Genomic DNA, 18,376 nt, shown 5'->3' on the forward strand with positions numbered 1-18,376 from the left:
CTATTTATTCAGTGGCTGGCTTTTCTGATAACCCATCCTGCAGACTTCTTGACACCCTGCATCCTGAGAAGTCTTGTCCTTGAAGTTACTACAATGCACAATGATCAGAACTTACTGCTGATGTTTTGTTAGCATTTACTAGCAACGTCTTGGCAGAGGGTGACCTCTAGTACTGTCTCTTAAACATTTTCAATTTACAGACTCAAGAAATTTTGCTGTCTTTGCCTCTCATTCTTTTGAAGAGGTCAGCCCTTTATGAACTTGCCACAAGAAAGAAGTTCAGAATGCCCTGTATACTCAAACAGCTCAATAGGAATATAGCTACCATGAACACAAAACATACAATTCATTTTAATATTTATAGAAGAAATTCACATTGTTTTAAACGAGCAGCTGCTGTCATTTGGCTATGAGCAGATGTTAGACCTCCGAAAGCTTTGCTGATAATTAAAATACTAACAGTTAGTGTTTTACCCCAGCTGCAGGTTCTGTTTACTGTAAATTTGATTTTAATGGTACCTCTGTGCAGTTATTGAATAGAGGTTTGTTTTCTACTATACATACAAAAGTGTCTACAATGAAGACAAATGGTTATTTCCCGTAATTTACTCTGGAAAGATATGAATATACAGCGTAATGTAGTTGAATTGATAAATGAAATGCAGATATGACTATCACGTAGCAAATGGCATCTCTGTTGTTTTAACTAACAAAAATAACTAAAGAAACTTACTAGTTCTAGTTATTGCCAAACATTCTGCCTAAAAGCTGCCATGCTTTTCAAATGGGTTGAGACATGCCCTCAAGCAAAGAACAGGTGCTCCTTTTTACTGAATGGCTGCATCAATCAGAATAAATAAATAAAGGAAATCACGATACTCATATTTGATCAGTATGCAGGGGAATATAATTTCTGCTTGATCATTTCATAACATGATGTTTTATTTTAGGTGTCCCTTACAAGTGTCTGTTCTCCTTAGTGCCTGTATCCACATCAAACGTTGGGAAAGGCTGGCCAATTTCAGAATTGTTAATCCCAAGGGCCTGATTATGCAAACACAATGCATAATGCAAGCTACCACGTTTAGTCCCTTTGAGACTATTGAGGCTAACTATGGCAGTAAGCAGTACTCGTGATAAATAAATGTTTATGAGACCAGATCTAAATGTATATATTCTTGAAAAACAGAAACTCTTGCTACAATAATAATGACAGAAAGTAGTTTGAGCTTTTTTTTTTTTTAACAAAATAGTTACTGTCTGAGATTATACTTATTTTAAAAATTTAGATCATTTGTCTTATGATCAGGTCTGTGGTTTGTTTTTCTTCTTTTTCTTTTTTTTCTAATTTACTCATATTAGCATTCCCATTATTATTATTTTTTTGCATTATCTTATACACCCTGTCTGCCCTGGAAACAGAATTCTGCAGTCTGACCACACGCAACTGGCATCTCTTGAAGTCTGGACTGGTTTAGAAGTCCTAAAAATGCACTTTCCCATTGCTCTGCAGGAGTTAAAGCAGAAAAAGTCCATTTGTGTAGCATCAGTGTCAGTAGTTCCCAAACTGAGGGCCAGAGCAGCCTTTGAAGCTGGTCTGCGAAGAAATGTCCAAGCTGGTCATCCTCATCTCCAGCTGCTAAATTGCATTGGAAAAGCTAGCTAAAATACTCCAAATACATTCCTAATGCTACTCGTCTGTATAGGTAATTGCTGCATATACCTCAGTTAGGCTTTTGCTTACTTACAAGTTGGGCCGGAAAAGAAAAAGCCTTCGTGGTGGCAAGTGGATGAAGAGGAATAGTAGTCTATAAGAAAATCTGACTGTGAGCACACCAGGCAGTCGTAAGCTCTGTGCATCAACACTGTACCTGTTTGCCATCATCAGTGGAAGTGACAATACGTCCAGTTCTATTTGCCTAGTTTCTGTGACACTGGGCTCTACAGTGTTCATTTTTGACCTTGAGCACGAGGAAAGAGAAACTGAATTTTTTCACAGAGAAGGCCTTTTCCCAAAGGTTAATTGGACACTGGAGGGGAACTAAACCAAACCGAACCGACTGTCTAAGCATCATAACTGAATGGCTTAGCTATTTATTTTGGTGGCTATTTCTTGTTTTATTTATTTGTTGTTGCTGTTGACATAGTCCTCTAAGGTACGGGATGCAAAAATAACAAGCAGGAACTTTGAGTCTGGTTATCAAAAGAAAAACACAAAATTGTTTCCTTTTACATTTTAAGAAGCTAAAAGGACATCTGCTGCTTTGTTTAAGATACCTGAAAGGTTAAAACTTCATCCTTTGTACAAGCAATTCTTAGAAGACCTTGAAGTTTCTAAACGTGCTGGTGGATAAAGGACAAAGCTAGAAGCCAAGGACGTTCTGAGTTTTAGCATCGAACATGACATTTCTGGTTTTTTAAGTATAAAATGAACTATTTGTGGTATTTGGGAATTGGTTGCGTTTTTTAATTTTCTTTTTACAGTAATGATATTCTGAAAAGAAAAAATCACTATGTTAGTATCTCTCTCTTATTACCATTTATGTACCTTCTGTCAGTGGTGGATTTTTTAACGTCTCTTAGGGAGCTGGTTAAATTCCCTATAGGTATACTTATTTGTACTTCTTTACAAATATACATTGCCTTTGTGGACATAATAGTTCTGACAGAGCCCTTTTGGCTTGCTGATTTATTTCACTTCTTGGTTTGACCCATCCTATTTTCTTTCCTCAGTAGAAGATATGAATGAGCCTTCACAACCTCTTTCATTTAGTAGCTTAACTAGCTGGTTTTGAAAACGCTGGCCCCTGTATAGCTTGTACATAAAAAAAAAGAAAAAAAAAAAAGAAAAAAGAAAAAGAATAGATTTGACTATGTGTAAGGAGCAGGGATCTGAAAAATACAGTTTATTTTTATGGCTTCTGAAAATCAGGAAAATCCCAAAGCCTTCATGCTACAGTTCTTACACTGCACTTCATTAATTAGAGATTGTTACAAAAAGAAAAAAGAAAAGGAAAGAAAAGAATGCAGAAATTTGGAGCTTGATCAGATTTCCAGCAGGATCAAGGCCTAAATTACTCCTTTATGAACTTGAATGGTGAGCTTAACATACCAGTCAAAATATTTTATTGTCACAGAGGCAATAACTTCTAAAATAAAAAAAGCCAGTTGCTCATTTTTAAATGATGGCCAACGTACGCTGAATTTTCTATGTGTTGTAATTGTAGGAGGGTTGGTATGTAGCTGAACAAAAAGATGTTATTTTGCATTCCCATTATTTAATATCCATAGCATTTTAATAGATACCAAATATTTGTAGGTGTCAATGAATTACACATCTAATCACCAAAAGTAAGAAAAATTAGGCGTTGCAGAATAGGACGCTATAAATCAGGTCACCTGGAACTCTCTCAGGAAAGGAACAAGAGCTGTTGTAAGCTGACTGTGTAAATGCAGGTCATTTCCTTTGTCGTAATACATTATTTCATTTCTGACTTACTGCTTTGTCCTGGAGGTGCTCCTCGGGAAGGAGATCCTCTGCCCGGTCTCACCGCGCACGGCCGCTGCCACAACTTTGGGGCAAGGTTTAAAATTCTGAGGAGGCAGCTGGCGGAGAGCAAAGTGGTGCTTTACATATAATATTGGCAGAGACTTTCCTAAGGCATTAGGCATTTCTTTCTGAGACAAGCCTCCTTAATGCCGTCTTTATCTGCTACACGATGCATGAAATCTACTTTCTGTTTTAGAACTGCAGCTGACCCCCGACCCCTCGCGTGGCGCCACAATGTGACCCCGCTATTGTCATCAGCTTTCATTCTCCTGAAAATCCTATGAATTTTTATTACAAGTTTTTTTAAACCAGGCTGAGGCTTCAACAAATTACTTGACACAGATGAGATGAAGTTGTTGAAGTAGTGTTAGATAAGTTTTACAGCCAGCATGTGTGCTGCTGAACAGTACAAAGCCAGTGTCCTACAATGTCATACACCAGTAACTGCTGAGCCTACTATTGGATAAATACATCATTTTATGGAACATTGATTGTTCTATAAACCCAATGGAGTATTATGCTCTATGATCAAACCATTTAGATTGTGTGTAGAGCACAGAAAATGCCATATTCAGGATGGTACTAAAAGTGCCATTTGTGTATTTTATGGATGTCATTACGGGGGAAACTTCTCTCTGTAGGCCCTGTTTACTGCAAAATTTTTTAGTCTGTAATGACATTTTTCATTCACAACGTATGCCTTCAAGAGAGGGGGCCCTTGTTTTATTTGTTTCATTCGAGTTTACTGCACAAATCCTGTACATTTTAATTAAATGTAAGCTTAACAAAAGAATAAGGTATTTATTCCGTGGGGAACAAATGATGACAGTAACAAAAGAATAAAACAGACACACAAAAGGAAGTCAGGTGCTGAGGAAAAGAGAGGGGAGAAGGTACTAAACCCTATTTGTAGTTTCCCAGAAGCACATTAAACATCAAAGCATTTCTTTTAGCCCTATTTTGGGACTTTGTGGTCTCTGAGAATTAAAATAACCTGTGAATATGGATTTAAGGTCTAAAAAATCCTGACATTTTCAAACAAAAAACTAACAGTCGCTCAGGACTCCAACTGATAAATAATGGCCCCACTGAAATGACAGACTTCTTGGAAAGAAACCAATTCTGTGATCATTGCACCCCTAGATATGAAACACCTCTTTACAAATTGTCTGAATATGAGCTCTCGTATCATTATATTTTGTCATTTTAATGCCTATTTGTGTATCCTCTTAATTTGCAGTGACATGCAATCAGCAACAAGTCCAGTTTTCCTAATATTAATGCGGGCTTGTATTGCAGCTTATGTTTGCCATGTCAGCCAACACTTAGCCCTTCTCTTTTCCAGCTTGTAAGGGGGGGGGTGAGAGGCAGGCTGAATTTACTAGGACAACATGATTTGTTGCTACACACAGTCCAATAATGTGACATACTCCTTAAATGCATAAAAACTCATACAAATGTGCTGGATAGCTGTGCTCCATTATAGAAATGCACTGTTCCAAAGTTAAAATAGCAGCTAAGCCTCAAAATACGTTGTTTTCTAAATATCATCCCTGCTTGGCTTTTCACGGATAAAACAAAAGAAAACCAGTAAAATCTGCAGTTCGTATTTACCATGAAAAATCACTAAAATTGAAGCTGATGTTCCCAGTAAATTCTTGGTCATAGTCCAGTTAAAATTTAAAGTTACAGTAGATTCACATTAGTTTAAATGACACTTGAACTTCTACATAGCTCAACATTAATTCATTATAGTTGAAATGGAAGAATCTTCAGTGGGTGAATCTTTTACAGTCTGATTGAGGCTGTTACATTTTATAGGAGCCATTTTTCAAAGCAGTACTGACAGCACTCGAAGTTATTAAATTGCTGAATCAAAAGATGGACCTGCAATCGCATTTATGAACTGTGATGGAATAGCTAGGGTTGCACCGAGCCGAGGTTAAGATGTTGGTGTAGTTAAGCTTCATCACACCCCTTAGTGACAGCAGTATTTACCCATGCAGTTTACTTTAATGGTCAGGAAGTGGCTTAACTCACCTCTGGATTCAAATAGATTAAGTAAGCAGTCAGAGTGGCATAATTATCAGCGCTGCGAGGGATTCACTGGGTAGCTCTTCACCCAAGAGACTTCCCATTCAATTGCACGGTAAAGGCCGGAGTTGCACAGATTCACGGGTACAGCAATTATTTTTGGAGATGAAAACAGGATGGATTTCCTTTTTCTTTCCCTTCCCCAGACCAGAGCTTCTCCTCAGTGCAGTGGTGCTGTGTCCTGTACAAAAATTATCATTATCTTAGGGGAAAGATGTCATGATATTGCTGTGTGCATGTGAAAATTATGATCGCCATGTTATTTTGATTTTGAAATCCTGTAGAAAACGCGTGATTTGTAGAGTTATTTTGATTTTGTGCCACATCACTGCCAGGCTCCTCTTTTATCACGTCAACAAAGCGAGATTCCTGAGAGAATTAATTACTTCTACTGTATTATAAAATGTGGAGGAGCTAAGATAATTGTCATTTTATGTTGATTTCCCCTTCCTATTTTTCTGCTCTTTGGGGGGTCTCGTGAATGTCAGTGCCTACAGAGAGCACAGGAAGAGTGGGGATGAGAACCAGCCCTACCACAGTAAGCCTCCTTACAGCTTATGCCTGACAAAATGAACTTCAATTGCATGTGCCAGATACATCATGCAGCATCACTCAGAAACACTCTAATGGTTTAAATTGTTAATTTTCTTTTCCAAAGATAACCTGCCTTGCAAACTAAGATGGAGAAAGTTGTGTAATGTCAGCTGAGACTTCTGAAAGTGATTTGCAGCCTCTCAGCATAACAAAATTGCTTCTCGTGCTTCATAGTGTAGTTCTCTACCGGAAGCTTTGTAATAGAAAAAAGATGAATAGATGGATGGGTAGGTGAACAGATGGATAGGTGGAAAGATGGATAGGTGGATAGGTGGATAGATAGATAGATAGATAGATAGATAGATAGATAGATAGATAGATAGATAGATAGATAGATAGATAGATAGATAGATAGATAGATGCAAGGGCCCAGTGTTTTAGGTGCCAGTGTTATTTTGGAATATTAGCTCGATAGTCACCATATCAAGGTTCTGGAGGTCACAAAGATGCCAAGTACTCAGTCTCAGTGTAGCACATCCCATAAGCGTGAACTTATATCCAAGCAAATGAGTAATGTGAAGCCGTGCTTTGAGGATGGTGGGCTAGACTTGGTACAGCCATGGGCATCGTTTGCTTTGCCAAAGCTTTATTGTAAGTGTTGAGAACTGAGGAGGAAACCTTCAGTGACAAAAAAGAAAGCAGACTCAGTGGCAAAATAAGCTGTTGTGATGTGGAGATGCCAGTATTTTTTTCTATTAATTAATTTCATGTAGCCATAAGTAAGAAGTGTGACTGAGGTTTCTCTGGCCAGTAATTGTACAGAGTATCCTCCTTAGGGTGAGAAAACACAACTGAGTGTTTTCTCCACTAACTTCCTTAGGTTAGTGAACTGATTCAGTAGTGTGTTAGAGAAGACCACAGAATCATAGACTCATCTGGGTTGAAAAAGACCTTCAAGATCCATTCCAAACATCAACCTGATCTACTGAGTCTCATCAGTAGTCCCATCAGTAAACTATGTCCCCTGGTGCCATGTCCACACATCTCTTGAACACCTCCAGAGATGGAGACTCCAAGACTTCCCTGGGCAGCCTGTTCCAATGCTTGACCACCCTCACTGTGAAAAAATTCTTCCTTATACCAAGTCTCATCCTCCCCTGGCACACCTTGATCGTGCATTAAAGAAAAACAAAGTCGATATATTCATTATGCTATTACAAAGGAACAGTACCGATTAACCACAAACCTAGGCACATATCCCATCCTGCCATTTGCTATTGCTATCTTGAGATGCTAGGTGGGAAATGAAGGGGAAGACAATGGCATCAAACTGACAGCATGGCAATTATCTCGCCAACAAAAGCAGGGTTTTAAGAAGATCAGCCACAATTTTTCACACACAGATATGTTTAACATAATGTATGATCCTAAAATTCATTACTGAAGTACCAAGGTATCACCAATAGGATCTTCCATAAAAGATGTGTTAATGGCTTTTAACTGTATACTGTATTTATCTGGGCTTTTTTTTTTTTATATACAGCATATTTTAAAAACACATTTAAATTGTTAATAAGCTGCAGCATTGTTAAACTCAGCAATTACATCAACCTGTAAATATGTTATTTGGAAAACATGCAAATTGGTTTTGTTTGCTTGCTCATTTTATCTGTGTTTTCTGCCAGTGCAAACTAAAAATTGTCAAGGATTTTTTTTTTTCATTTAGGCTACAAATCGCTAGAGTAATGAACTGATATTTGCCATGATACCACGTTAACCGCATATTTTGTCTTGTAGGGATTGTATCCAAGTCTTATGAATGCCGACTGAAGGGGCAAGGAGCAACCTTTGTGGAAACTGCCAGTCCTTTTACTGCAGCAGCACTGGGAGAGGTTTCCCCCATTAAAGAGAAGGCCTTTCGAGGCAGCAGGAGACAGCAACCGTCGCCTGAACAAGTTCAGCAAGTTATTATCATTCAAGGATACGATGGCGACTTTGCGTTTGATGTCTCTGCGGAAGAAACAGCAGCAGCAACCCTTCAGACTCTAGCAATGGCTGGTCAGATGGCCAGGGTAGTTCATATTACAGAGGATGGGCAGGTCATAGCTACGGATCAGAACGGCTCAGACGTGAGTAGTATGGTTCCAGGGCAGATACTTACTGAGCAGCTGGCAGATGGCGCAACGCAGGTGGTAGTGGTTGAAGGTTCAGTAACAGGAACTGATATGGAGGAGGCTGTTCCTGTAGATGCAGTTCCTGATTCCAGTGGTGCCGTACTGCAACAGATCATGCAACAAGAAGTTTTGGAGTCTTCTGAAACTACAGTCCATCCTCCAGACTCCTCTTCAGCACTAGATGCCTTGCTTTGTGCTGTAACAGAGCTGGGTGAAGTGGAAAACAAGTCTGGACTGTCTGACAAAAGCAGGTCTGGTCACAAAGATTTCTTGCAAATGCCAAACCCAGAGGTACCCAGCGTTCCCAGTGATGCGGGGAGACAAGAAATACAAATGTTCCATGAAGTTCAAGAGACTCAGGAAGATACCAAACCTATGGAAGTAGTGACGCAGGTCATGCACCCATCGGCTATAATTGCATCTCAGGAGAGAGCTCAGGCTGCCTTCAAGAAAATGGTCCAAGGAGTATTACATTTTGCTGTATGCGATACAGCTGCAGCCGACCAGCTGATAAAAGAAGGTGTCACTCAGGTCATTGTAAATGAGGAGGGGACTGTGCATATGGTAGCTGGAGAAGGCTCTCAGATAATTATGCAGGAAGCTGGTAGCCATGCACTCAGCGTCCAAAGCGAACACATGGATTTAGTTGATTCGGATGGGGAGATATCACAGATCATTGTCACAGAGGAAATAGCTCAAGCCATGGTTCAAGGTTCTGATGGCAACTTCTCAGAAGGTGCAACCCACTACATTGTCACAGAATTGCAACCAGACGTGCAGAGTGAGCCTGGCGTGTACTCGCACGCTGTGATAGAGGCGGCTGGGTCTCAGGAGATTTTACAGGCCGGTACTGTTATGAAACCTGAATCCCCTGATAGAGCAGGAGAACAGCTAACAAGCATGGTCATTTATACAGAGGGTGGCTCACAAGTCATTGAGGGCCAAAGAGATGATAATGAAGTACAAGAAGCATGAAGAGCCTTATCTCCTGGGCTTGATGCGGGACAAAGCTGGAAACAACCGGATCCTGGAACTTCTTCTGTAAAACCTTCTGCACGCGGTATCTTCCTAGGCAGGTAACAAATGCACACCCTGTGGGAGGCAAAGGTCAGCAACTAGGAGGAGTTCACTGAGAAGTATAGTCCAATCTCGTCACAATAGCTCTGAGAATTGTGATACAGGATTATTTTAAAGCAAACATACTAGGACACGGAAAAGGATAGAAATACACCCCCTTCCCTCACAAATAGATATTGTTCTGTTCACCGCTTTGGTTTGTTTTTCAAGCTTTTTTTTTTATCTCAGGGAATGTCCCTGCCTTCTGTCCTTTTTTTGCCTAACATAATTATAGGAGTAAAGTATTTTCACGTGTGTACATTTTATAAAGGTAAATAAGCAAAAAATACCAAAAAGTGCATCGTTACAAGAACAAGGGGATCAAGTAAGCTTACATACTGAAGCTGGTGCCCTTCCTTATTTTGGAGAAGAACAGGTGACATTCTGTTTCTAGAATGCGACCTTCAAACATCCCTGCTGAAAAATATGTCATCAAAATAAGTATTTTCTGCATCAATAGTAGCTTGCTCTTTCCTGGTATCGTGTAGGACTTTTCCTAAGAAGGAGCTCAAAATGCAACATTTCAGAAAATTGTAGATTATACATGTTAGGAAAACAAGCATTTGATGCCTCTATCTTCCACTTAAATTTAGATGCGAGTCCTACATAAGAAATGTGCAGCTTTTGAAAAAATATTCTCACTGTCAATGTTTTGCTGTTCTTATAAATAGTGCTTCATATAAATACCATTTCTCAGTTCATTTTGTGAGCTACTTTTGAATCGTTCTGGGGGTTTTTAAAGGAAATTCTGACGTTGACATTAACAAGTAAAAAAAAGGGGAAAAAAAAAAGAAAAAAAAAAATAAGGTGACCTTGTATTTCTTGCATAGTCCGGAATGTCAATTATTTTGTGGTGGATATATTGCAATTGTTCGATGCAAGTTCGTGTTGAAAAGATTGCTTTCACAATACAACTGCTTTTGTTTCTTTTAAAAAAAAAAATACAAACACCAAAATTGTCAAATATAAACTGGCGAGATTTTTGCTTTTTGTTTTGTTTTGTTCTGTTTTTTGTCTTTCAAATAAAATGTTAGCATTCGAATGGAGCATGATGATTTTTAATATGAAGCAGTAAGCAGAAGTGGCATTCATTCAGCAGGAGCAAACGAATGCTATCTGTTAGGTCTGTATGTTTCCTCTTCTTTCTCAAGCGAGCTAGGTACAGATAAAAGAGCCTAATTTTTGTAGTGTGCCTCATGCATGCTTAATATCGTGGACGTGGTTAGGGTACATGCTGTGCTGACTCTGGAGATAACCAGGTTTCCTATCATGTTTGATATCTTAAAATTGCCAACTGTAAGAAAGTTGGGGTGAGGCAAAACAATAGTTCCTTCTTGAGGGAACCAGTTGAAAGGCTGTTTTCTGTTTGAGCTGCTTAAAAAAGCCGCTCCATTCTGGAGCTATAAGATCCTGCCATCTTTTCATCTCCGATTTTTTATTGTTTTTAATTGTATTATTTTCCAGGAATTGAGGTTGTGTCTTTGTCAGACCCCCCAAAAAGTAAATTTCAAGTTAGACGCGGCGATTCATAATTAGCCGAGTTTGACTTGCTCGTCTTTCTTAAAAGTGACAGGCTGCTCACTTCCTCTTAAACACTGTCTTCAGCAAACAGTGACAGGATCAACTCCCGTTTGTTATCAGGAAAAAGGTGACCTTTACAAAATGATGGCCCTCTGCAAGGCTCTCACAGATGTTCAAAAAACGGAATGTTTTTCAGTGGAAATATTTCTTCTTGATCATTCCTCCTGTTAACTGTAGCCCTGTGGTCTTGCAGTTTGGATGCTAATTCTTTGCTATGCTTAGTCCTGTATGGCTAACCTTTCTGCTGCAGTACAGGGTGTTGACACTGACATGCTGCAGTTTACCATTTGTGATTTATTTAGGATAAATATGTCTCAGGTGGCATTTAATCCTTCATAAAACCAGTGTAGCCTGCAGTGTCAAACCAGCAATCACATTGTATGCACAATGAAAAGAGCAGACCTTTGCATAAAAAAAAAAAAAAAAAATGTGGTAGGTGTTCCTGTGCTTGGGAGTATTGGAGGGGATTCACTAACCTTCCGTGTGCTGTAATTACCTGGAAGCTCAGGTTAACGATACTTCTCTCTGAGTGCAGCCTGATCAGGAGAGTTAATTTCTTTCTAGGGCTTTTTTTTTTTTCTTTTTTACTTCTTTTTTTTTTTTTTATCCTCCTCCTTCTTCTAATGTGCACTTTGAAGTTAACTTATTAGTGCCCTACAAATGTAACATTAGAAATCAAGGATGACATTCATTCCTGTGCAGACAGGCTGCTTAAGGGCTCCACGCACTATCTCAACCACATGCTGAAATGCTGTCTGTGGCACACCAGAAGTCCAAGTTGGAGCGGATCTGTGCTGGGACTTAGGAAATTCCTTCCCCCATTTCCAAGGAGCCTTTCAGCTCCTAAAGTAAAGGTGTGTTGTATTACTGAGTTTGAACAGCTTCAGTTGACTTCTTTTCTGAGAGGGCGGTGAGGCGCTGGCACAGCTGCCCAGAGAAGCTGTGGTGCCCCATCCCTGCAGGTGCTCAAGGCCAGGTTGAATGGGGCCCTGAGCGGCTGAGCTGCTGGGGGCAGCCCTGCCCATGGCACGGGGTGGGCTTTGAGGTCCCTTCCAACCCAAACCATTCTGTGATTCTATGACTTTGTCTCGCAGAAAAATCAAGCGCCGCACCGTAATGGAAGCGACCGTTGAGAGTGAGGCATTCCTGCGCCAGTTGGTTGCCTTCTGACATTCTGGCTGCCAGAGCCATTGGCTTTAATTCCTCATTGCTGTCCATTCTGATTAAGCTTGGATCAGACTGTGAACAATGCCAAGCAGGTGAAAGTGTACTTATTTGGGAAGTGCTGAAGTAGTATGCAAGGAATAAAAAAGAATAAACTCCACCAAAACCAGCAAAAAATAAAGTTAATAATAATAATAACAGAAGAAAAAGAGATGTTTCTGGTAAGCAGTTTCACCATGTTTCTTAGCAATCAGATAAGCACCACCTTAGGCAGTGTCTCCTGGCCTCTGAATTCAGGCTCTGCCTTTTGGGAGAAATTAGAGATAAGAGACAGCTGGAAAGGATATTTAGCAAAATATTTCCTATAAGAAAAAAAAACCACTACCAACAAAAGCCGGAGTACCCACAGCTCCATACCACCCTGCCTGCCTAGCAGCTGCACCTCGCTATGGCAGGCAGAGGAGCCAGAGCCCACAGCTGGTGTGCTGAGGTGCGCACATGGGAGCTGTGCACAGTGCTGAGTGCTGCTGTCGCTTATAAATGCGGCTGTAACACCAGGGATGTCATATCTGCGATCTTTGTGGACAGCAGGCTCAGCCTGTGTCATCGCTGGAAACGTCCCTGCCCTCTGAAGTTGTGCCTCAGGCCAACCCTGAACCCAAGCTGAGACTAAAATGTGTGTTAGGCCCCGCTGAAAGATCATCAGGTTTGAGCTCCAGGCGGAGCAGTGCCAAGAGCTCGCACTGGGGCAGGCCGTGCCTCGGTAAGCAACTTCTGGGGCTTTTCGCCAGCCTTCCCTGCTCAGTGGACTTCCGGAGCACAAAAGCTGTAAATAGAATGAAAGAGAGGGATGAAGACAAAAGCCACTCCTGAAATTTGAAACGAAGTTGGTTCTGGTGAGAGGATTAAGCAACAGGAAAAAAGGTCATTCATTTGGCAAAATAAAAAAGAGCTGTGAGTTTTCACTTATTTTACTGCGCAATATTAGCCCATAATTTAAGATAGCACACGGCCCACTTAAACAGCCTACCCCTGTTCCATCTTGTTGAAGAATACAATTCGTTTTCTACTCCTCTAGGGTGATATCATTTTATATGAAGAAAAAAGTTAGCTCAGATGGCAGTTATATGTTTCGGAAGCACCTTCTAATCAGGGATTGGTGATTCATTATTAGCTTCAGCAGGCGATCCATCTGACATGTAAGGGGAAAAAATTAGCAGCTGTCACTGCATGATGAGTTAATTTCCTGATAGGCCTGACACTGAAAAGCTATTTGGAGACATGGAGATGGCTGATGAGAAAACCTGGTGCTGGTTTATAATTGGAGAGAAAGAAAGGGCAGAGAGATGGAGGGAGATGGGGGAGGGACCCAGGCTAATCTACAAGTGGGGATGGATGTTTGTGTATTTACCAAACAGACTGCTCCACAATAACCCACATTACCATGCGCACACACCTCGGCGGTTAAGTAATAAGGACCAGGGCCTTTCATTTTCCTTCTGCCGTGTGTCATTATTTTTAGTCATTTGTAATTAGTTCTCCAGACGGTTTTATGCTTACTCCAGCCCAGTGAATGGTGTACAAGCACGCGATTGGGTTATCTTGCGGTGACATTGAAACCTGACATTTTAGTGGAAAGGGGAGAAAATGACGCTATCCCTTTAATGGTTCTTGCAGCAATTTTCTTAATTGCAGCTTGAGATTTCAGTCAATCATACAAAAATAAACTTATTTGAAACAAATATTGCTAAAACTTCCAAGGGCACAATTGCAAATGATGAAACGGTATTAAAAGAAATCTCTTGTAGAGTATGAGGAAATATGCTCTTGAAAATATATAAGCACATGCGTGTCTGTTTATCTTCTGTGAGAATGGCAAGTAAAACTATGCCGACAATAGGCATGCAAGACCAAACACAGGCCACTGGGGAATCTGGCTTGTGTGTAATAGGGACAGCCACACAAATTCTTTCATGTGTTAGATAATAGAAAGCCCTCGGCCAGTGGCTAGCTAATTTCTTCTGTGGATGTGCACGGTACATACTTCTTTAAAGGACTACTTGTTTTCAGCTATCTATGATATTTCATACACCCAACAAAGGAAGACAGGCTTTCATCAATCAGGAAAAAAAAAAAAGATAAAAAAACCACAGCGGTTATTTAAAGCGTGTTCTTTTTTCAGAATGGCAGAATTTAATGGGATTTTCCTCATCATCAGAAGACAATTTTTGAGTGGGAAGAATATTATCCAGTAGCTTCCATCAGCTCCGTGTATGCACATATAGCTTCAGGGATTCCAGAGTAACAATAGAAAGGAGAAGATCCGAGGGAGGCAGGTTGATCCGGCATGCTTCATACAACTGAAGTGTACCAACTGACTATTGCAGAGCCTAGGAGTATGTCCTACAGCACAACAGGCACCTGACTGTATTTACAACATATTCTTATCCTCCCACAGAAACACTTGTCAAGGCTACCTTGAGTGACCAGTTGTGACATGCAGCTCTGCCTTAGGAGTCATAATTAACAATGGATTCTGGGAGGTTCTGATTAGTAAAGTTATCAAGCTGCTGGGGAGCAATAGTTTAATGCTGGAGTGGTTCTTCATCCATATTCCCCCAACCCCTGATTGCTGATGCTGTACTGAATCCTCATTGCTTATTGCAGCTTTACCATGTGTGGTTCAGGCTTCTGCCAGGGACCTGCCCATGGACTCCTCTCAACAGTTGATCTTGTTCAGGAGTGATCCACCTGGATATGCATAGAGCAGAAGAGTAAATGATGGATTTGTGAACTCCACTAAGGCTGCATCCCTTGTTATTCAAGTAGCCGTGGGCAACAGAAAAATTAATGAAAGTCATCCAGCTCCTTGGGCAAATTTTAAGTGTCACCAGGGGGACATCTGGTCAGACAAAGAAGTACGAGCAAGTCCAAGTGTAGGAGGGCCTTTGATTCTTAGTCTGCTAGAAGTGAGCTGTGTAAGGAGTTTCTGAAAGCAGAACTGGAACTGAAAGCAATGACTACTCAGACATAAAGTTATATACACAAGAGCTGAGAAACAAGGAGTGGAGAAAACAGGAAGGGAAAAGAGATAAACAGATAGTAGAGTAGCTGCTGTGACTGCCACAAGGAAAAAGGACAGCACTCAGAATTTCCTTGGACCAAAGGGTGGTTATGATGTCTAGTAGCCAGCTCTCCCATGAGAAGACCGTGTGGTCATCAAGAAAGGCAGGTATCATCTGAGCAGAGCCCACAGGGAGAGCAAGAAATGCTGTGGCTCCCTGTGCAAAGTAGGTTTTGGAAGAGTAGGTTGGGTTCAAGATGTTTCAGTTCAGGCTCCCGGAGCTGAGTTTTAAATAAAATCAAAATAATGAAGTTTGTTAAGGCCACGAAATGTCTTTGTGCCAAACTAACAGGCCTTTTGAAGTACTATTGTGCATCATGCAAACAGGTAGCACTCTGTGAAACCAACTAACGGGGATCCCCAGGTCAGGAATGGGATTCTTACGCCTCCAAATTCCCACAAGGGGAGATACCCTCAGAGACAGTGCAGCTCATGCAAGTAGGATAGAGGGGCACCACAGGAAGGAAGGGAATTACTACTGCTGAAAATGTGGTCTTTGCAAGCACCTGTCATATGCTAGGAGACTTTTAGGACTTTTCCTCAAATGCTGCTAAGCATCTTCAATATGCCCATGCGTTCTTCTGTCACTGAGGATGGAACAGGTTTATGTTTCCTGCACAGCATATGGTGGTGACTGCTGGTGTTTGGTAGCTGTGAAATACAGATGCCCAGATCTGGGAGGATATTTCCCTTGCTAGGGACATCTGGCCATCCTTTTGGCCTTGCTCTTTCTTTCCTTATTTATTTATTTTTTCTTGAAACGTGTTAGCCTTGCTGGCTATGTACCTGAAAAGAGCACTGCTCAGCTGCATTCTTCTGCTTTATTTCAAGGTTAGGAAGGAGTGAAGGGAAGTCTGGGGTTGTGTTTACACCTGAGGGCCTGTCTAGAGGAAGGCATGTCCCAGTACCCACTCCTGCTAGGGCAGCAGAGGGGCTGAGGCTGATGTGGCACATTGAACAGAAGGTGGAGGCACTATTGGTTGGCAGTGACCTAGTGGGGATGGCAGGTGACAGGAAACCCAGAAGGATGTGTCCAAAACACCAGTATGACTGGCTTCCTTTGGCTTTTGGCTCTGTCTGTGGTGTTGCTGCTCAGATTCCTGCCTCAAATCCATATTGCAGGCCTTGACAAGAAAATCTGAGGGACAGGAGGTAATGCAGATACTAAGAGTAAATGGAAGCAGGAATTTCCAGGCGCATTTGTCTGATAACAGGGAGCTTGGATCCACCAGAGATGCTGAGTGACCTGGGAGAGCTGCTAGACCCCTTATTCTCTTTTTATTATTATTTTCTCCCAGTTTTCTCATTGCTGCAGGTAAATGGCTGGTTCTGGCAGGACCTGGCTCAGCACATATCCAGTATCCTACCTATGGACCTCTCTGCTATAGAAACTGTATCTTGCTGAGCTGTGCCATGGTCTGGGGTAGATCAACGGCATGGGCAAGTGCCCACTGCCAAGGAGCAGGAGCCAAATGTGTCCATCTTCAAATATGCATCATGCCTGTCAGAGCCAGCAGGAGAAGATAACCCAGACCTTTTGTTCTCACAGCCTATTGGTATCTGACTCCAAGACTTGGTAGTGCAAGGATTAAGACAGCAGGAATTGTTATCAGCCTGCCCTTCATCTCTAGGTGCTGAACTTACCCTCTTCCCTTTATCCCTGTTTGCTGAGCCTTCTTACTAAACAGGAAGCAAAAATGTCTCTTCAGCAGCAAGCTCCAACATTAAAAGCCTTGGATGTTTCTCACCGTGAATGCCCTCAGTATAAGTTCATAAGTTCATAAGGTTGGAAAGGACCTATAAGATCATCTAGTCCAACCATCCTCCTATCACTATCTCTACCCAACTACTAAATTAAGTCCTTAAGCACCTCATCTAAACGCTTCTTGAACAGCGCTAGGGATGGTGCCTCAACCACCTCCCTAGGCAGGCCATTCCAGTGCCTGACCACTCTTTCAGAAAAGAAATGCTTCCTGAGGTCTAATCTAAATCTTCCCTGGCGCAACTTGTGGCCATTCCCTCTCGTCCTGTCATTACTTATCAGGGAGAAGAGGCCTACCCCCTCCTCACCACAACCCCCCTTCAGGAAGTGGTAGAGTGCAATAAGGTCTCCTCTGAGCCTCCTCTTCTCCAGACTAAACAATCCCAGCTCCCTCAGCCGCTCCTCATAAGACTTATACCTGCAGACTGGGTACCAGGGGCTCACGTGGGCTCTGGGCAGAGAAGAGCATCTGCTCATTTGCTCAGTTGTGCCCCATCTCTTCCCCATCCCCCGACTCTTCCCATTAGCTTTGGGGTTTGCTGCCACTAACACATAACAGCAAATTTCCATGTCTGTGTATGGAGCTCACGTGGACACGTGAGCAAACACACAGGCAGCAGTACTGCAAGAGTGTCTACTGGGCATCCAGGGGCTTCCACAAAGGGCAGAGCCAAGCTGTGGGTGCTGCCGCAATGAACTCCTCAGCTGACCCCCTAGCTGTGGCTGCTAACCCCCCGTGCAGCTGAGCTGGCAGGCAGCAGCTCGCAGCTCCCGAGGGGCTGAGCACAGCTCGCTGCAGTCGTTGTTGGGGATGGGCAGTCAGTTGCTTGCAGGGCGTGTGGTGGGCATTAATGCAAAGAGAAGCGCCCGCTTCTGCTGTGCCAGAAACCAACGTGTGCACACTAGAGAACACGTCTGTCCTCTTCATCGGAGCAGGTTTCTAAGCAAGACCTTTGGGTAATCCTTCTGAAAAGTTGCTGAAGTGAAAATTAAATAGCTTTAAATGTCATTGTGGAAACACACCCATTGCGAGCAAGAGCTGGATTTCTGATTTGTCACCCAATAAATGTGTGAGGCTCGGTTCTGATGTCAGACCGACTTTTCCTTGTGTCTGTCCTCCGATGTCTGGTTTTCCTGTTATGAACTGCAGCGATTGTGATCAATCAGGCTTTATGTTCAATAGCCACGGGCTGTTTTATTAATGAATCTGTATCCCATCTTCGTTTTTTCACTATCTCATCAAATCTCTTCCAGATCCTGTTTACATCAAATTTTAT

At 41.7% G+C, this 18,376-nt stretch overlaps 1 protein-coding gene across 1 annotated transcript in view; it reads left to right on the top strand.

Annotated features, from left to right (window-relative positions):
• The window catches only part of ZNF407 (zinc finger protein 407), a 332,009-nt gene extending 321,548 nt beyond the window's left edge, over positions 1–10,461 (top strand). Inside the window, exon 9 of the mRNA XM_065753095.1 lies at positions 7,976–10,461. Coding sequence (XP_065609167.1) covers positions 7,976–9,327 — 1,352 coding nt within the window. The 3' untranslated portion in view covers positions 9,328–10,461. The remainder of the gene's footprint in view (positions 1–7,975) is intronic.
• Positions 10,462–18,376: the final 7,915 nt, after the last annotated feature.

The sequence above is a fragment of the Cyrtonyx montezumae genome, unplaced genomic scaffold, assembly GCF_038088225.1.
Source record: "Cyrtonyx montezumae isolate F1298 unplaced genomic scaffold, pur_monq_1.0 scaffold_8, whole genome shotgun sequence".
NCBI lineage: Eukaryota > Metazoa > Chordata > Aves > Galliformes > Odontophoridae > Cyrtonyx > Cyrtonyx montezumae.